Source organism: Mustelus asterias, chromosome 13, assembly GCF_964213995.1.
Source record: "Mustelus asterias chromosome 13, sMusAst1.hap1.1, whole genome shotgun sequence".
NCBI classification, from domain to species: domain Eukaryota; kingdom Metazoa; phylum Chordata; class Chondrichthyes; order Carcharhiniformes; family Triakidae; genus Mustelus; species Mustelus asterias.
This window is the reverse complement of record NC_135813.1, coordinates 48502265-48523238: the sequence shown is the minus strand read 5'-3', so window position 1 is coordinate 48523238 and position 20974 is coordinate 48502265. Positions and strand designations below refer to the sequence as shown.

General features: G+C 51.6%; 1 protein-coding gene across 1 annotated transcript; it reads left to right on the top strand.

Annotated features, from left to right (window-relative positions):
- Positions 1-8627: 8627 nt before the first annotated feature.
- Positions 8628-20941, top strand: trub2 (TruB pseudouridine (psi) synthase family member 2). Its single transcript, XM_078226713.1, has 8 exons — positions 8628-8974; positions 9296-9427; positions 9839-9913; positions 10553-10614; positions 12550-12631; positions 14724-14796; positions 15750-15886; positions 20429-20941. The coding sequence occupies exons 1-8, from the start codon at positions 8857-8859 to the stop codon at positions 20770-20772; spliced, it is 1023 nt and encodes a 340-aa protein (XP_078082839.1). The 5' UTR covers positions 8628-8856; the 3' UTR covers positions 20773-20941.
- Positions 20942-20974: the final 33 nt, after the last annotated feature.

Genomic DNA, 20974 nt, shown 5'->3' with positions numbered 1-20974 from the left:
TCCACCATTCAATCATGCTTGATATTTTCTCATCCCCATTCACCTGCCTTTTCCCCATAACCCCTGATCCCCTTATTAATCAAGAACATATCTATCTCTGTCTTAAAGACACTCAATGACCTGGCCTCCACAGCCTGCTGCAGCAAAGAGTTCCACAGAGTCACCACTCTCTGCCTGAAGAAATTCCTCCTTATCTTACAAGGGGGCATAACTATAGGTAGGGCAGTTGATGTCGTATACATGGATTTTAGTAAGGCGTTTGATAAGGTCCCCCATGGTCGGCTTATGATGAAAGTGAGGAGTTGTGGGATAGAGGGAAAGTTGGCCGATTGGATAGGCAACTGGCTATCTGATCGAAGACAGAGGGTGGTGGTGGATGGAAAATTTTCAGACTGGAAGCAGGTTGCTAGCGGAGTGCCACAGGGATCAGTGCTTGGTCCTCTGCTCTTTGTGATTTTTATTAATGACTTAGAGGAGGGGGCTGAAGGGCGGATCAGTAAATTTGCTGATGACACCAAGATTGGTGGAGTAGTGGATGAGGTGGAGGGCTGTTGTAGGCTGCAAAGAGACATAGATAGGATGCAAAGCTGGGCTGAAAAATGGCAAATGGAGTTTAACCCTGATAAATGTGAGGTGATTCATTTTGGTAGGACTAATTTAAATGTGGATTACAGGGTCAAAGGTAGGGTTCTGAAGACTGTGGAGGAACAGAGAGATCTTGGGGTTCATATCCACAGATCTCTAAAGGTTGCCACTCAAGTGGATAGAGCTGTGAAGAAGGCCTACAGTGTGTTAGCTTTTATTAACAGGGGGTTGGAGTTTAAGAGCCGTGGGGTTATGCTGCAACTGTACAGGACCTTGGTGAGACCACATTTGGAATATTGTGTGCAGTTCTGGTCACCTCACTATAAGAAGGATGTGGAAGCGCTGGAAAGAGTGCAGAGGAGATTTACCAGGATGCTGCCTGGTTTGGAGGATAGGTCTTATGAGGAAAGGTTGAGGGAGCTAGGGCTGTTCTCTCTGGAGCGGAGGAGGCTGAGGGGAGACTTAATAGAGGTTTATAAAATGATGAAGGGGATAGATAGAGTGAACGTTCAAAGACTATTTCCTCGGGTGGATGGAGCTATTACAAGGGGGCATAACTATAGGGTTCATGGTGGGAGGTATAGGAAGGATATCAGAGGTAGGTTCTTTACGCAGAGAGTGGCTGGGGTGTGGAATGGACTGCCGGCAGTGATAGTGGAGTCAGACACTTTAGGAACATTTAGGCGGTTATTGGATAGGCACATGGAGCACACCAGGATGATAGGGAGTGGGATAGCTTGATCCTGGTTTCAGATAAAGCTCGGCACAACATCGTGGGCCGAAGGGCCTGTTCTGTGCTGTACTGTTCTATGTTCTATGTTCTATCTCTGTTTTAAAGGATCGTCCCTTTAGCCTGAGGTTGTGCGCGCTGGTTCTAGTTTTTCCCACTGGTGGAAACACCCTCTCCACTTCTACTTTATTCAGGCCTCGCAATATCTTGTAAGTTTCAATAAGATTCCCCCTCACCCTTCTGAACTCCAATGAGTACAGACCCAGAGTCCTCAACTGTTCCTCATACAACAAGCTTTTCATTCCAGGGATCATTCTTGTGAACCAAGGCCAGCAATTCCTTCCTTAGAATTGGCCCAAAACTGCTCACAATACTCCAAATGGGGTCTGACCAGAGCCTTATGTAGCCTCAGAAGTACATCCCTGCTCTTGTATTTTAGCCCTCTCGACATGAATGCTAACATTGCATTTGCCTTCCTAACTGCCGACTGAGCCTGCACATTAACCTTAAGAGAATCTTGAACAATGACTCCCAAGTCCCTTTGTGTTTCTGATTTCCTGAGCATTTCCCCATTTAGAAAATAGTTATGCCTCCATTCTTCCTTCCAAAATGCATTACTTCACACTTTTCCACATTGTATTCCATCTGCCATTTCTTTGCCCACTCTCCTAACCTGTCCAAGTCCTTCTGCAGCCCCCCTGCTTCCTCAATACTACCAGTCCCTCTACATATCTTTGTATCATCTGCAAACTTAGCAACAAAGAACAAAGAGAACAAAGAACAAAGAACAATACAGCACAGGAACAGGCCCTTCGGCCCTCCAAGCCCGTGCCGCTCCCTGGTCCAAACTAGACCATTCTTTTGTATCCCTCCATTCCCACTCCGTTCATATGGCTGTCTAGATAAGTCTTAAACGTTCCCAGTGTGTCCACCTCCACCACCTTGCCTGGCAGCGCATTCCAGGCCCCCACCACCCTCTGTGTAAAATATGTCCGTCTGATATCTGTGTTAAACCTCCCCCCCTTCACCTTGAACCTATGACCCCTCGTGAACGTCACCACCGACCTGGGGAAAAGCTTCCCACCGTTCACCCTATCTATGCCTTTCATAATTTTATACACCTCTATTAAGTCTCCCCTCATCCTCCGTCTTTCCAGGGAGAACAACCCCAGTTTACCCAATCTCTCCTCATAACTAAGCCCCTCCATACCAGGCAACATCCTGGTAAACCTCCTCTGTACTCTCTCCAAAGCCTCCACGTCCTTCTGGTAGTGTGGCGACCAGAACTGGACGCAGTATTCCAAATGCGGCCGAACCAACGTTCTATACATCTGCAACATCAGACCCCAACTTTTATACTCTATGCCCCATCCTATAAAGGCAAGCATGCCATATGCCTTCTTCACCACCTTCTCCACCTGTGACGTCACCTTCAAGGATCTGTGGACTTGCACACCCAGGTCCCTCTGCGTATCTACACCCTTTATGGTTCTGCCATTTATCGTATAGCTCCTCCCTACATTATTTCTACCAAAATGCATCACTTCGCATTCATCTGGATTGAACTCCATCTGCCATTTCTTTGCCCAAATTTCCAGCCTATCTATATCCTTCTGTAGCTTCTGACAATGCTCCTCACTATCTGCAAGTCCTGCCAATTTTGTGTCGTCCGCAAACTTACTGATCACCCCAGTTACACCTTCTTCCAGATCGTTTATATAAATCACAAACAGCAGAGGTCCCAATACAGAGCCCTGCGGAACACCACTAGTCACAGGCCTCCAGCCGGAAAAAGACCATTCCACTACCACCCTCTGTCTTCTGTGACCAAGCTAGTTCTCCACCCATCTAGCCACCTCCCCCTTTATCCCATGAGATCCTACCCTTTTCACCAGCCTACCATGAGGGACTTTGTCAAACGCTTTACTGAAGTCCATATAGCTGACATCCACAGCCCTTCCCTCGTCAACCATTCTGGTCACTTCTTCAAAAAACTCCACCAGGTTAGTGAGGCATGACCTCCCTCTCACAAAACCATGCTATCGTTAATGAGATTATTCCTTTCTAAATGCGCATACATCCTATCTCTAAGAATCTTCTCCAACAACTTCCCCACCACGGACGTCAAGCTCACAGGCCTATAATTACCTGGGTTATCCTTCCCGACCTTCTTAAATAACGGGACCACATTAGCTATCCTCCAATCCTCTGGGACCTCACCTGCATCCAGTGACGAGACAAAGATTTGCGTCAGAGGCCCAGCGATTTCATCTCTTGTCTCCCTGAGCAGCCTTGGATAGATTCCATCAGGCCCTGGGGATTTGTCAGTCTTTATCATAGAAATCATAGAAACCCTACAATACAGAAAGAGGCCATTCGGCCCATCGAGTCTGCACCGACCACAATCCCACCCAGGCCCTACCCCCATATCCCTACATATTTTACCCGCTAATCCACGCATCCCAGGACACTAAGGGGCAATTTTAGCATGGCCAATCAACCTAACCCGCACATCTTTGGACTGTGGGAGGAAACCGGAGTACCCGGAGGAAACCCACGCAGACACGAGGAGAATGTGCAAACTCCACACAGACAGTGACCCAAGCCGGGAATCGAACCCAGGTCCCTGGAGCTGTGGAGCAGCAGTGCTAACCACTGTGCTACCGTGCCGCCCGTTATATTCTCTAACAAACCTAACACTTCCTCCCTTGTAATGGAGATTTTCTCCAACGGTTCAACACTCCCCTCCGAGACACTCCCAGTCAACACATCCCTCTCCTTTGCGAATACCGACGCAAAGTATTCATTTAGGATCTCCCCTACTTCTTTGGGCTCCAAGCATAATTCCCCACTTTTGACCCTGAGAGGTCCGATTTTTTCCCTGACAACCCTTTTGTTCCTAACATATGAATACAATGCCTTGGGATTCTCCTTAATCCTGTCTGCCAAGGACATTTCGTGACCCCTTTTTGCCCTTCTAATTCCCCGTTTGAGTTCTTTGTACTCCTCCAGAGCTCCCTCCGTTTTTAGCTGCCTGGACCTAACATACGCCTCTCTTTTCTTTTTGACCAGTCCCTCAATTTCCCTGGTTATCCACGGTTCACGAACCCTACCTTTCCTATCCTTTTTTACAGGCACATGCCTGTCCTGTAGCCCTAACAACTGTTCCTTAAAAGACTCCCACATGCCAGATGTGGATTTACCCTCAAACAGCCTCTCCCAATCAAGAGCTGCCAATTTCTGCCTAATGCCACTAAAGTTAGCCTTCCCCCAATCCAACACCTTACCCTTGGGACACCACTCATCCTTTTCCATCACTATCCTAAAGCTAACAGAATTGTGGTCACTATTTGCCACATGTTCCCCTACCGAAACTTTGAAGACCTGACCGGGCTCATTCCCCAGTACGAGGTCCAGTATAGCCCCCTCTCTAGTCAGGCTATCTACATATTGTTCCAAAGAACCCTCCTGTACGCATTTTACAAATTCCTCCCCATTCAGAGTCCCAGCTCTCAGCGATTTCCAGTCTATACCAGGGAAATTGAAGTCTCCCACTACAGCAACCCTATTTTTCCTGCACCTATCCAGTATCTCCTGACATATCCGTTCTTCCACTTCCCTTGGGCTGTTGGGGGGCAGCCCCAACTGAAGGCCCAAAAGTGCCTTCAGTTCCTTCTTCTAAATCGTTAATGTATATTGTGAAAAAACCTTATAAACCTCTATGACGATGACTCTAAATCTTCCGAGTGTGACTTAGACGCACGGTGTCCTGACGCTGAGCTGTCCATTGAACTATAATCACTGGTTTATAAAGGAGCTCGTGTGGCGCAGTGGGTCACAGCCCGACTCTGGGGTTCAAGTCCAGTAAGAAGTCTCACAACACCAGGTTAAAGAGCAACAGGTTTATTTGGCAGCACAAGCCACAAGCTTTCAGAGCACTGCTCCTTCATCAGGTAAGTGGGAGTTCTGTTCACAAACAGGGCATATAAAGACACAAACTCAATTTACAAAATAATGGTTGGAATGTGAGTCTTTACAGGTAATCAAGTCTTAAAGTTACAGACAATGTGAGTGGAGAGAGGGTTAAGCACAGGTTAAAGAGTGTGTGTTGTCTCCAGCCGGGACAGCCAGTCCAACGCCGGCATCTCCACTTCAAGTCCAGCGCCAGGAAACAGCACTCAATGCAGTTCGACAGGCTGATAATCAGCTCGCAAATCCTTCCAGCAACTCCTCAATATTCCTCAAGGGATAAAAAATAGTCTGGGTGTAAAAATACCCTTAAAACATTGATTTATGACAGGGTCCCTAATTGAACTATCAGCATAACCGCCGGGGCGGCAGGGGGCGCTGTGGGGGGAGGTCAGTGATTCCGCCGGGGCGGCAGGGGCCGCTGTGGGGGGAGGTAAGTGATTCTGCCTGGGCGACAGGGGGCGCTGTGGGGGGAGGTAAGTGATTCCGCCTGGGCGACAGGGGGCGCTGTGGGGGGGAGGTCAGTGATTCCGCCGGGGCGGCAGGGGCCGCTGTGGGGGGGAGGTCAGTGATTCCGCCGGGGCGGCAGGGGCCTCTGTGGGGGGAGGTAAGTGATTCCGCCTGGGCGGCAGGGGGCGCTGTGGGGGGAGGTCAGTGATTCTGCCGGGGCGGCAGGGGGCGCTGTGGGGGGAGGTCAGTGATTCTGCCGGGTCGGCAGGGGGCGCTGTGGAAGGAGGTCAGTGATTCCGCCGGGGCGACAGGGGGCGCTGTGGGGGGAGGTCAGTGATTCTGCCTGGGTGACAGGGGGCGCTGTGGGGGGAGATCAGTGAATCCGCTGGGGCTGCAGGGGCCGCTGTGGGGGGAGGTAAGTGATTCTGCCAGGGCGGCAGGGGGCGCTGTGGGGGGAGGTCAGTGATTCCGCCAGGGCGGCAGGGGGCGCTGTGGGAGAGGTCAGTGATTCCGCCAGGGCGGCAGGGGGCGCTGTGGAAGGAGGTCAGTGATTCTGCCTGTGCGACAGGGGGCGCTGTGGGGGGCGGTAAGTGATTCTGCCGGGGCGGCAGGGGGCGCTGTGGGGGGAGGTCAGTGATTCTGCCGGGGCGACAGGGGGCGCTGTGGGGGCAGGTCAGTGATTCTGCCGGGGCGGCAGGGGGCGCTGTGGGGGGAGGTCAGTGATTCCACTGGTTCGGCAGGGGGCACTGTGGGGGGAGGTCAGTGATACTGCCAGGGCAGCAGGGGGCGCTGTGGGGGGAGGTCAGTGATTCTGCCAGGCGGCAGGGGGCGCTGTGGGGGGAGGTCAGTGATTCCACTGGTTCGGCAGGGGGCGCTGTGGGGGGAGGTCAGTGATTCTGCCGGGGCGGCAGGGGGCGCTGCGGGGGGAGGTCAGTGATTCTGCCGGGGCGGCAGGGGGCGCTGTGGGGGGAGGTCAGTGATTCTGCTGGGGCGGCAGGGGGCGCTGTGGGGGCAGGTCAGTGATTCTGCCGGGGCGGCAGGGGGCGCTGTGGGGGCAGGTCAGTGATTCCACTGGTTCGGCAGGGGGCGCTGTGGGGGGAGGTCAGTGATTCTGCCGGGGCAGCAGGGGGCGCTGTGGGGGGAGGTCAGTGATTCCACTGGTTCGGCAGGGGGCGCTGTGGGGGGAGGTCAGTGATTCTGCCAGGGCTGCAGGGGGCGCTGTGGGGGGAGGTCAGTGATTCCGCCGGGGCGGCAGGGGGCGCTGTGGGGGGAGGTCAGTGATTCTGCCGGGGCGGCAGGGGCGCTGTGGGGGCAGGTCAGTGATTCTGCCGGGGCGACAGGGGGCGCTGTGGGGGCAGGTCAGTGATTCCACTGGTTCGGCAGGGGGCGCTGTGGGGGGAGGTCAGTGATTCTGCCGGGGCAGCAGGGGGCGCTGTGGGGGGAGGTCAGTGATTCCACTGGTTCGGCAGGGGGCGCTGTGGGGGGAGGTCAGTGATTCTGCCGGGGCAGCAGGGGGCGCTGTGGGGGCAGGTCAGTGATTCCACTGGTTCGGCAGGGGGCGCTGTGGGGGGAGGTCAGTGATTCTGCCGGGGCAGCAGGGGGCGCTGTGGGGGGAGGTCAGTGATTCCACTGGTTCGGCAGGGGGCGCTGTGGGGGGAGGTCAGTGATTCTGCCGGGGCAGCAGGGGGCGCTGTGGGGGGAGGTCAGTGATTCCACTGGTTCGGCAGGGGGCGCTGTGGGGGGAGGTCAGTGATTCTGCCGGGGCAGCAGGGGGCGCTGTGGGGGGAGGTCAGTGATTCTGCCGGGGCGACAGGGGGCGCTGTGGGGGGAGGTCAGTGATTCCACTGGTTCGGCAGGGGGCGCTGTGGGGGGAGGTCAGTGATTCTGCCGGGGCAGCAGGGGGCGCTGTGGGGGGAGGTCAGTGATTCCACTGGTTCGGCAGGGGGCGCTGTGGGGGGAGGTCAGTGATTCTGCCGGGGCAGCAGGGGGCGCTGTGGGGGGAGGTCAGTGATTCCACTGGTTCGGCAGGGGGCGCTGTGGGGGGAGGTCAGTGATTCTGCCGGGGCAGCAGGGGGCGCTGTGGGGGGAGGTCAGTGATTCCACTGGTTCGGCAGGGGGCGCTGTGGGGGGAGGTCAGTGATTCTGCCGGGGCAGCAGGGGGCGCTGTGGGGGGAGGTCAGTGATTCCACTGGTTCGGCAGGGGGCGCTGTGGGGGGAGGTCAGTGATTCTGCCGGGGCAGCAGGGGGCGCTGTGGGGGGAGGTCAGTGATTCCACTGGTTCGGCAGGGGGCGCTGTGGGGGGTGGTCAGTGATTCTGCCGGGGCAGCAGGGGGCGCTGTGGGGGGAGGTCAGTGATTCCACTGGTTCGGCAGGGGGCGCTGTGGGGGGAGGTCAGTGATTCTGCCGGGGCAGCAGGGGGCGCTGTGGGGGGAGGTCAGTGATTCCACTGGTTCGGCAGGGGGCGCTGTGGGGGGAGGTCAGTGATTCTGCCGGGGCAGCAGGGGGCGCTGTGGGGGGAGGTCAGTGATTCCACTGGTTCGGCAGGGGGCGCTGTGGGGGGAGGTCAGTGATTCTGCCGGGGCAGCAGGGGGCGCTGTGGGGGGAGGTCAGTGATTCCACTGGTTCGGCAGGGGGCGCTGTGGGGGGAGGTCAGTGATTCTGCCGGGGCAGCAGGGGGCGCTGTGGGGGGAGGTCAGTGATTCCACTGGTTCGGCAGGGGGCGCTGTGGGGGGAGGTCAGTGATTCTGCCGGGGCAGCAGGGGGCGCTGTGGGGGGAGGTCAGTGATTCCACTGGTTCGGCAGGGGGCGCTGTGGGGGGAGGTCAGTGATTCCACTGGTTCGGCAGGGGGCGCTGTGGGGGGAGGTCAGTGATTCTGCCGGGGCAGCAGGGGGCGCTGTGCGGGGGAGGTCTCTGATTTTTACGCCGTTTTGATTGGAGAGAAACAGCCAATCCCCGGGAACGGAGATTTACCGACCAATGAGCAGGGATAGGAATTCACGCAGGCGCACTATGTCTTCAGCAAGAGATTAGTAGTGCCCCCCCGTGTCCCCACCCGGAACCCGCCAGTCGCTGTCAGGGTCTCTGTCCCGGCCCGGGACCCTGTCGGTTGTGAGCGGACGGGATGGTGAGACTGGCATGGTCACTTTCCCGGACTCTGCGCGGTCTTTTCGCTGTTTACAAACCGCCAGGAATTCACTGGAAGCGGCTTCGAGACACTGTGGAAAACAAACTGTTGAAAGGTGAGACACTGACCCTTAACCCTGGCTGCTGACCATTGACACTGACCTTTAAACCTGGCTGCTGACCCCTGACACTGGCTCTTATTCCAAGTTGGTGACGCCTGAAACTGACCCTTAGTCCCCCCCACTTTCTGATGACATCTGACTCTTACCGCTGTCTGGTGACCTCTCACATTGATCTACTCTCCTCCCCCTCCTTGGCAAATTTGGACACAGCCTTTTTCCCCTTAACCAATACAATGTTCCTCTGACGTTAATGTGGACAGTGTGGATGGTGATTTGAACTCTCACTTACTGTGTGTCCTCCCATCCCTGGAGCAGAACTCAATTCTTCGGAGCAACTAGTTCTTCAGCAGCAAATCCGGTTTCTGCCGAGCTTCACTAAGGGTGAGAACGGGATTGAAACTAGTCTGACTGTGGCCCAGCTGCCTGTACTGGCTGATCACCCCCGAGGTAAGGGGCACAGGGCAGACTGCACTGGGTGTGATGTACTCTCTGAAGGGTGGAGGTTGAGGCAATAGGAGTGGGACTGAGTGCATTCCTTTGTCACCTTGAGTGTTTCATTCACAAGTCGTGTTCAACATGGAGGAGTACTGATTCATCAGCTGAGGGAGGGCAGTAGGTGATAATCAGGAGGAGCTTTCCTTGTTCATCTTGCAACTGACGCAGTGAGAAAGCTGGAGTCTGTGGGATTCAGAGTTTAACTTGGGGAGGGGAGGTATGTGGGACTGCAGGGTATAACGTGGAGGGAGTTTGGGGGGTCTGTGGGACTGCATAGTATAACATGGGGGGTTTGTGGAATGGTGTTGGGGGCTTGCAGAGTTTAATGCTGATGGTCACTAATTGCTGGATGATCTGTTCCAGTTAAAGGCCCCAGGTTTCTCAGTCTGAAAGTGGGCATTGGTCATCGCCTGGATTTGAAATCGTCCGGCGTTCTGGGTGAGTGTGTGTTACTCAGTCTCTGGGTGTCCCAGGTGAGTGTGCGTTACTCAGTCTCGTTCTGGGTTCTCCCCTCTGAAGGAAATACTTTCTCTTTCCTTACACAGTCCAATCCTGGAATTATCTCAGACGTGCAATCGAACAAATTGAACACAGTCGAGCAAGTTCACCTTCAGCTCATTGATGACAGGAACATTTGGCAGCTCATTCAGTGAGAAGATCTTGGGGTCAATGTTTCAGATTGGATGCTGATGAAGTGGCATTGATCTGAAACATTACCCCTCTCGCTTTGCAGAGACTGCCTGAATCTGTCCAGTGTCTCTGGGCTTTAATTCAGCTCGAGCAGCTGTGGGATTTTGCTTTTTACAAAACAAGGTGATTAGTGTAACCTGCTCAAAGGCAATATGAGGAAGAGCGCTCCTTCACACACAGATTGAGACCTGCTACCAGCTCTCGAGGGGAGGGTGGCAAAACCTCCAGCGTCATTCAGAGGAGACTAGATGCCCAGTTGGTTCCACAGCTCCCAATATTGTGTGCTATTGAGAGAACTGTACAGGTTAGACCTGCAGCCTACAGTGTGGAAAAGCACTGAGAGGCAGGGCTAAATATCTAACACAAAATACTACTTTTTCTCTACAGTGCTGGGTCTTGGAAATGGAAACCAGCAGCTCACCCATCTCTACAACCAACACCTGACTAAGGTAAGACCACATGGGCCACCGGGAGAACACACTGGATACTTGCATCTATACACAGCCTTGTGACCCTCAAAACCAACCATTCAACCAGCTTCCAGTTTACCCATAATAGCTACTCACTGTTTATAGTGAGGCTTAGTAGTTGCAGGGGGAGGAATCAACAAATCGACAAACCCCTTTCCCGAGCTCTCAACTCATTAAGTAGCCTGACAGTCAGTACTGAGGCAATGCTGCACTGTCAGAGGGTCAGTGCTGAGGGAGTGCTGCACTGTCAGAGGGTCAGTGCTGAGGCAGTGCTGCACTGTCAGAGGGTCAGTGCTGAGGGAGTGCTGCACTGTCAGAGGGTCAGTGCTGAGGGAGTGCTGCACTGTCAGAGGGTCAGTGCTGAGGGAGTGCTGCACTGTCAGAGGGTCAGTGCTGAGGGAGTGCTGCACTGTCAGAGGGTCAGTGCTGAGGGAGTGCTGCACTGTCAGAGGGTCAGTGCTGAGGGAGTGCTGCACTGTCAGAGGGTCAGTACTGAGGCAGTGCTGCACTGTCAGAGGGTCAGTACTGAGGGAGTGCTGCACTGTCAGAGGGTCAGTGCTGAGGGAGTGCTGCACTGTCAGAGGGTCAGTACTGAGGCAGTGCTGCACTGTCAGAGGGTCAGTGCTGAGGGAGTGCTGCACTGTCAGAGGGTCAGTGCTGAGGGAGTGCTGCACTGTCACAGGGTCAACTTATTGGATGGAAGTTTTGACAGACTAGTTTCAATCCCGTTCTCACCCTCAGTGAAGCTCGGCAGAAACCAGATTTGCTGCTGAAGAACTAGTTGCTGCCCCCTTGAGTCAGTATTAAAGCTGCAACAACACTTTTTGAAGAACAGAGGGGATCTCCCACACGTTCTGACCATTATTCTCTCTGCTAACATGAATGTCATTCACCTGTTCGAAGCCGTGTTTAAAATGTTTGCTCTAGTCTGGAACACTAAACACAGGATAAGGAAATGAACCGCTTGTGAACAGTTGTTTGAGAAGTGGATCTGTAAATTATGTGTTTTATTTGGTATATTTATGGTTGCTAACTGTATATAAAGTGTTTTTTGTGTAAGAAAAATGTTGCTTATTTGGAACTGAAACGATATGTTGTTCTTTTCATTTTGGAATATTGTTTAACCGGTAATAGTTAAGCTGCTTCATTTGTTAGACTTATAGTTAAACTGTGTATTAAATTTTGTTTTACTATAAAGGGCTCCTAATTTGTCAGTGGAATCACTCCAGGAGTGAAGCTTCCTATCCTCGCATTAGTGCCAAAATAAGAAATTTGTTGGGATTTAGTCTGGGATCCTAATGTAACTTGGGATTCTGATCCAGCACCCTAACATCCTGCTTCACTGGGGGAAAGAATTCCAAACACTAACGATGCTCTGAGAGGAACTTCTTCCTCAACCCCATCTTAAATGGAAATCCCTCAGGTTGAAACTGTGCCCCTGAATTCTAGATTCCCCCAGAGGGGGCACATCTACTCAGCACCCACTCTGTGAAGACCCCACATAATCTTGTATCTTTCAAAAACAACATCTCTCATTTTCCTAAACTCCAGTGAGTGCTGGCCCAACTTGTTCAACCTTTCCCCAAAAGACATCCCTTCGTCCCAGGAATCAGCATAGTGAAGCTCCTCTGAACTGTTTCCCATATCCCTCCTGAGGAGACCAGAAGTATACATAGTGCTTGAGGTTTGGGCTCACCAATGTCCTGTACAGTTGGAGCAAGATTTCCCAACTTTTACACTGCATTCTGCCTTGCAAAAAGGGCTGCCATTCATTTGCCTTGCTAATCAGTTGTTGTACCTACATGCTAACTTTGAGGCACCATATTTCTCTATGAATGACCTGTTGTGAAATGAGTCCCCTCGCTCTGTTGCAGTGGGGAATGTTATTCAGTTGTTTTGGTTTTAATTTCTCAGGAATACACCGTTCGAGGCAGCTTTGGAACAGCAACCGAGGATTTCTCAGACACAGGCAGACTGATTGAGAAAACAACATATGGTGAGGATTGTGGATTGGGGTACATAGATAGTCACTGTGTATTTATACAGCAACTGAGTGAATGATGGGGCTCTGTAACCTTACACTCTCACTGGAAAACGAATTGGTGGGTCGGGCAGGGTCTTTGAGGAACACATCATCCCCATGGTCTCACTGAATTCCATAACCTTACACACCATATCCTCAATCCCACCCACCCACCCTCTCCACGTGTCCCTCAATCCCACCCACCCTCTCCACGTGTCCCTAAATCTCACCCACCCACCCTCTCCACGTGTCCCTAAATCTCACCCACCCACCCTCTCCACGTGTCCCTCAATCCCACCCACCCACCCACCCACCCTCTCCACGTGTCCCTCAATCCCACCCACCCACCACCCACCCTCTCCACGTGTCCCTCAATCTCACCCACCCACCCTCTCCACGTGTCCCTAAATCCCACCCACCCACCCACTCCACGTGTCCCTCAATCCCACCCACCCACCCACTCCACGTGTCCCTCAATCCCACCCACCCTCTCCACGTGTCCCTCAATCCCACCCACCCTCTCCACGTGTCCCTCAATCCCACCCACCCTCTCCACGTGTCCCTCAATCCCACCCACCCTCTCCACGTGTCCCTCAATCCCACCCACCCACCCTCTCCACGTGTCCCTAAATCTCACCCACCCACCCTCTCCACGTGTCCCTAAATCCCACCCACCCACCCTCTCCACGTGTCCCTAAATCTCACCCACCCACCCACCCACCCTCTCCACGTGTCCCTAAATCCCACCCACCCACCACCCACCCTCTCCACGTGTCCCTAAATCCCACCCACCCACCACCCATCCTCTCCACGTGTCCCTAAATCTCACCCACCCACCCTCTCCACGTGTCCCTAAATCCCACCCACCCACCACCCACCCTCTCCACGTGTCCCTAAATCCCACCCACCCACCACCCATCCTCTCCACGTGTCCCTAAATCTCACCCACCCACCCTCTCCACGTGTCCCTAAATCCCACCCACCCTCTCCACGTGTCCCTAAATCCCACCCACCCTCTCCACGTGTCCCTAAATCCCACCCACCCTCTCCACGTGTCCCTAAATCCCACCCACCCTCTCCACGTGTCCCTAAATCCCACCCACCCACTCCACATATCCCTAAATCTCACCCACCCACCCTCTCCACGTATCCCTAAATCCCACCCACCCACCCACCCTCTCCACGTATCCCTAAATCCCACCCACCCACCACCCACCCTCTCCACGTGTCCCTAAATCCCACCCACCCACCACCCACCCTCTCCACGTGTCCCTAAATCTCACCCACCCACCCTCTCCACGTGTCCCTAAATCTCACCCACCCACCCTCTCCACGTGTCCCTAAATCTCACCCACCCACCCTCTCCACGTGTCCCTAAATCTCACCCACCCACCCTCTCCACGTGTCCCTAAATCTCACCCACCCACCCTCTCCACGTATCCCTCTCCCCATATCTCCCATTATGTGTCAGCCTCAGTTCTGCAGCTTGATACTTTTTTCCCTGATATAATTACCTTGCCCTCTCATCCATTTTCATGTTAGTGTTTGAGGGTCTGCCTCTGTTCTGAATGATTGAAGTTGCTGTCCCTGGTCTGATTGAACTGTTTTTTGTGGTTTTCTGTGTGAGGAGCCCTATGTTCCTCTGGCATTCATTGCATTGATTAGCTTTGCAACTCTGCTGCTGAATGATCCAGTCCAATGATAGGATCCTGCTGCCAGTTATTGAACATGCAGAGTGTTGCAGCATTTCACACTGCCTGCTCCCGCTCCTGCCCACACCATGCACCTTTAGCCCTTTGTCCATGGAGAGTGTGAACACAGGTATCCCTCCCCAATCCAGGGGTACTGGCTGCCACAGCTACCCAACCCCTGGCACAAGTGGGGGTGACCAGCACAACCCATAGCCAGGGTCCGACTGGCACTTTACCACTCACCCCCTGAACCCCCGGGGGTATTCCTAATGGAACAAGTTGCTGGCATTCCTAACTGTTGGAAGAGTGGGTGCTGGTCCTTTTGGGAGCCTCTTCTTTAGCTTGTACTGAGACTGGATCATTTTGTGTTACAGATCACATCACACTGGATAGGCTGGAGCGCATCATCGCAGTGATTCAGGGAGTCCACCAGAGAGCACTGCTAACGTACGTATGTGAGCCAGAGGGTGGTGAGGGCTCCTGTCAGCCTCCCACTCACCTCTCAATGTGATGATGTCTCCCAATGAAGGAAGCTCCTCTGACCATAACAGTGGAAATAATAGAATTCCTGAAGGAAGTCATTCAGTCCATCTTCCATCGTGTCTGTGCTAGCCCTTTGAAAGGGCTATCCGATTCGTCCAGCACCCGTTCTCTCCCCATAGCTGTGCAGATTTCTCCAATTCTATTTTACAATGTACGAGTGAATCTGCTCCTCACTCTGTCAATTCTCATCACTCCTCTTCACCATTCAATCTGTGTTCTCTGGCTGCTCCTTACCTTCCTGTCAATGGAAATAGTTTCTCCTTTGTTACTCTGTCAAACCCTTTTCTCATTTAAACACCTATTAACTCTCTCCTTTGCTTTTCTGGTGTAAGCACAATCCCAGCTTCTCCCTTGGATAAACATATGGATGATATTGGAATAGTGTAGGTTAGATGGGCTTTAGATTGGTTTCACAGGTCGGCGCAACATCGAGGGCCGAAGGGCCTGTACTGCGCTCTAATGTTCTATGTTCTATCCCTGTTGGTGGAGTACTGGCTGTAGGATATGCTCGGTGCTGTCAGGTTCCTCGTGTGGGATCAAGCAGCCCTCCCCTCCCCCCTCGTTCTCCAGAGACACTGAGCCCTGCTGTCCTGATGTATCACTCCCTGTGACCCAGCAGGGGATGTCAGGCTGGGGCCTGCTCCTGAGTGAATTTGCTAGTCAGCAGGAAAGATAGAGATGATACAGTGGGTTGTGTCGAAGACACCTCATGCCCTCACTGAGAGACTTCTGTGCTTGGTGCTGGGGTGTGTACCAGTGTTCTGGTGCCAGTGTACAGTGGCATTGTGTGGCAGTATAATGAGCTGGTTAGATTAATGATTGTTCTCTAATTGCAGTAACTCTCATTTCTGTTCCAGGTATTCTGGCATCGATTTGAAAAGCCAAGAGGCCTATGAGCTGGCGTCCCGCGGATTGTTACGGCCAATGCACAAATCCCCTCCCATCATCACTGCCATTCGATGTATACACTTCTCTCCGCCAAACTTCACACTGGGTAAGTCAGTCTACTGAGGCAGGGGATTGAGGTGACTCCTGATGGTGTCTGTTATTTTGCATATTGTTTAAAGTTTTTCCCTCCTGTCCTCAGGGAACAGCTCATTTCCACATTACAGTACTATCAGCCATAAGATTCAACCATACTCCCTCACTGACCAATCATTAGCTCTCTATTGCCAGCCGGATCTATGAGCTGCTTAGCACTGCCACCCTATCCTGGAGAGGAGAGAGTGTTTGGATAGGGCTCTGTTCCAACCCTTATGTAAAAAGCCAAACAAGGGAAGGTTCACTATTGGATCGAGTAATAGGGAATAAACCAGAGCCGATAAGAGGAGTAACAGTAGGGGAACTTCGTAGAATCCCTATAGTGCAGAAGGAGGCCATTCGGCCCATTGAGTCTGCACCAACTCTCTGACAAAGTACCTTACCCGGGCCTCCCTCCCTCGCCCTATCCCTGTAACCCCACACCTTTAGCATGGCCAATCCATCTAACCAGCACGTCTTTCAGACTGTGGGAGGAAACCGGAGGAAACCCACGCAGACACAGGGAGAATGTGCAGACTCCACACACTGACCCAAGGCCAGAATTGAATCAGGCTCCCTGGTGCTGTGAGGCAGCAGTGCTAACCACTGTGCCACCTCTTCTAGGTCTTAGTGATCACTTTGTGATGAATGAGAAATATAATGATGAATGATGAGTCAGCATGGATTTTCAAAGGAAAATCTTGTTTAACTGACAATATTTTGAGGAGGTAATTGAGGGGGTGGACAATGATAATGCATTAGACTAACATCAGCCACTTTTGTCCCTTGCCCTGCGCACTAGCCCAAACTGTCTCCAGTGCTCCCTGAACCCCATCTTTCTCTAGTTTCTCTCCTATCTCTCCTCTTTGAGTTCATCTTGTCCATGCGACACCCCCCCCCCCCCCCCCCTTGACCATATTCCCACCAAACTGCTGATCACCCAACTTCCCCTCCTTGCCCCCATGTTAGCCAATAATGTTATACGTTATATCTTCAGGCATCATCTCTGCTCCTTAAAATTATCCACTGTCACTCTTCAAAAAAATCAACGTGACTTTACCCTCTTTCAACCACCCTCCTTCCAATTACCATCCCATCTCCAACCTCCCTAATCCTTTTGTTTGAATCACAGTACCAAAATAGCTCGTAACATCACAATGCCCTGTGTGACTGACAAAGGTAAACTTTCCCTCCTTATCCTTCTTGACCTGTCTGCAGTCTGTGACAGGGTTAACCACACCATTCTCATCGTCCAGCTGGGTGGGACTGCTCGCTGCAGGTTCCATGCTTTGCCATGGAATTGTTGCCATGGAATTGTAGCCACAGAATTACTTGCAGTGTCGTCTCTTCCCATTCCCACACCATTAACCTTGGTGTGAGTGCCTGTCCTCGGGGTCTCGCCTAATTCTCTATCTGAGATTGCCCTTGTCACCGCCAGATTCTTATTACAGTAGACTCCTGGCTGCTCTCCCATTCGACCCTTTGTAAACTTGATTTGCACCAAATCCTGTCCACGCACACCCCTGTATCATTGATCTACATTGGCACTAGGTTGAACAATGCCTCAGATTTTAAATTCTCATCTTTGTTTCCAGATCTTTCCATGGCCTCACCCCTCCCTATTTCTGCAATCTCCTCCAACTCCACAACCCCCTGCGATATCTGTACTCCTCTAATGCTGGCCTGCTTTGGCATCTCCACCAATCTATCTGCTGCCCCTCACTTTAGGAAGTCACACAGCACCAGGTTAAAGTCCAACAGGTTTATTTGGTAGCTAAAGCCACTAGCTTTCAGAGCGCTCGCTGCTCCTTCGTCAGGTGAGTGGGATTTCAGTTCACAAACAGGGCATATAAAGACACAATTTACAAAATAATGATTGGAATTCAGACCCCACTTGCAGTACTGTGCTCAGTTCTGGTCGCCTCATTACAGGAAGGATGTGGAAATGATTGAAAGTGTGCAGAGGAGATTTACAAGGATGTTGCCTGGTTTGAGTGGCATGCCTTATGAGGATAGGCTGAGGGAGCTCGGTCTTTTCTCCTTGGAGAGACATAGGATGAGAGGAGACCTAATAGAGGTATATAAGATGTTGAGAGGCATAGATCAGGTGGACTCTGAGGCTTTTTCCCAGGGTGGAAATGGCTGCTACGAGAGGACACAGGTTTAAGGTGCTGGGGGGGTAAGTACAGGGGAAATGTTAGGGGGAAGTTTTTCACACAGAGGGTGGTGGGTGAGTAGAATCGGCTGCCGTCAGTGGTGGTGGAGGCAAACTCAATAGGGTCTTTTAAGAGACTCCTGGATGAGTACATGGGACTTAATAGGATGGAAGGTTATAGGTAGGCCTAGACGGTAGGGATATGTTCGGCACAACTTGTGGGGCCGAAGGGCCTGTTTTGTGCTGTAGTTTTTCTATGTGAATGCAAGTCTTTACAGGTAATCACGTCTTAAAGGTACAGACAATGTGAGTGGAGAGAGGGTTAAGCACAGGTTAAAGAGATGTGTCTTGTCTCCAGCCAGGACAGTTAGTGAGATTTGGCAAGCCGTGGGGGTTACAGATAGTGTGACATGAACCCAACATCCTGGTTTAGGCCGTCCTCGTGTGCGGAACTTGGCTATCAGTTTCTGCTCAGCGACTCTGCGCTGTCGTGGCATCAGAGTGCAGAATAATTCATGAGAATGGTTCCAGGGATGAGGAACATCAGTTATCTCAAATTTGGAGAGGTTGGGACTGTTTTCCTGGAAGAGAAGGCTGAGAGGAGATTTGACAGAGGGATTCAAAATCATGGGGCTGGTCAAAGTAAATAGGGAGAAACTGTTCCCATTCCATTGGTAGAAGGATCGAGAATTAGAGGGCAGATTTAAGGTGAATGGAAAACGAAAACAGTGGAGACACGAGGAGAATACCCCAGCTGAGGGTGAACATAACCTCCTTGTACTCGATGCCCAGGATTGTGACTGATTTATTCACTGCTCTTTCCACCTGTCCTGTCACTGATTTGGGAAGATACACCCCTAGCTCCCTCTGCTCCTGAACCCCTTTCAGAATTGTACCTTTTATGTCTCATCCGACTAAAATGAATCCCTTCACGTTTCTCTGCAGTAAAGTTAATCTGTCACTTGTCCACTTTTTCCGAGTTGTCTATGTCCTCTTGAACTTTGTGTGGAACTCCTGCTCAGTTTATTACTTCCAAATATCATTTCAGCTGCAAACTTTGATATTGCGTTGTGTACACCAAAATCTAAATCATTAATCTATATCAGGAAAAGCAAAGGTCCCAACATTCGTCCCTGGGGAACCCCACCGCCCCCTGGGCACCTCCAGTACAAACCCCACTCCAAACCTTCCTCCAGCCCAAAAAAACATCTATTAACCAGAACTGTTTCCTGTAACTCAGCCAGTTTTGTATCGATGTTGCTACTGGGCAGGAATTTACGGCTCATTCGAGTGAGACTGGAAATTCGTGCTCAAGGTCAATGAACATTTCTGTTGTCGGCCCCGATTTTGTGTCGTAATCTACGACACACGAGGGCGCAGAGTTGCTGAGCAGAAACTGATAGCCAAGTTCCACACACATGAGGACGGCCTCAACCAGGATATTGGGTTCATGTCACACTATCTGTAATCCCCACAGCTTGTCTGGACCTGCAGAGTCTCACTGGCTGTCCTGTCTAGAGACAGTACACATCTCTTTAGCCTGTCTTAATGCTCTCTCCACTCAAATTGTTTGTACCTTTAAGACTTGATTAGCTGTAAGTATTCGCATTCCAAACATTATTCTGTAAATTGAGTTTGTGTCTTTATATGCCCTGTTTGTGAACAGAATTCCCACTCACCTGAAGAAGGGGCTTAAGGCTCCAAAAGCTTGTGTGGCTTTTGCTACCAAATAAATCTGTTGGACTTTAACCTGGTGTTGTTAAACTTCTTACTGTGTTTACCCCAGTCCAATCCCGGCATCTCCACATCATAACACATCAACAGCATTACCTTCATCAACCCTCTGTCGTTTCTTCAAAACGCTCCAAGTTGATTAGATACTAACAGTGCTGGCTTTCCTTAATTAATCCAAGTGACTGTTAATTTTGTCCCAAATTATCATCTGTAACCTTGCCCACCACCAAGTTTAAAACTCTCTCCCTTTACATCCTTTTTTAAACAAGCGTTGTAACATTTGCAATTCTCCAGTCCTCTGGAACCACCGAGTCGAAAGTGTGGAGGATTATGGCCAGTGTCTCTGCAATTCCATCATTGCTTTTCTCAGTATCCTTGGATGCATCTCATCTGATCCTGGTGCCTTAACTTTTAATTACAGCCAGACTATCTAATAGCTCCTCTATTTGTTTTAACCCCTTCCAGTGCCTGAATTACCCCCTTTCACCACAGCCTCAGCAGCATCATCTTCCTTGATAAAGATATGCTAAATATTCCTGCCTCATGCATAAATCTGCTTTTTGGTTGTTAATCCACCCGCTCCTTTTACCAGTTGACACAGTTCATGTTATCCTTTTCCCTCCTCAGAGATCCAGTGCCTACATGAGACCCAGCAGTATTTGCGAAAGATCGTTCATGAAATAGGTTTGGAGCTGAAGTCATCAGCAGTTTGTACCCACGTGCGACGAACACGTGATGGGATTTTCAGCGTGGAAGATGCATTGATCAGGACACGGTGGGACCTGCACAATATACAGGCTGCAATCCAAGCCAGCCACTCAACAGTGAAAGCCAAACTCCAAGAGAACAGTGACATCTCGGTGGAAGACATGTCCACTGGGGTCAAAGGCCAGGAGAGGAGGAGGGTTGGCTGTTCAGAACCCACACCAGTGGGAGACGATCAAGAGCCCCTTCCTGGGTTGCTGTATTGAATGTGACTCTTTGCTTGAAGAAATTGGGCGGTTGAGCGGATTTTAAATGGGAACAGCAGGATTTGAGAAACTGGATTCCAGGATCATGTTTCAAAATGCTTTTACAAAGCAGCAGTTGTGTAAATCTGTTACTTATTATGTTGAAGCAATAAAAAGACACTGGTAACAAGTGCAGTCCATCAGTAAACCCTGTAGATGACAG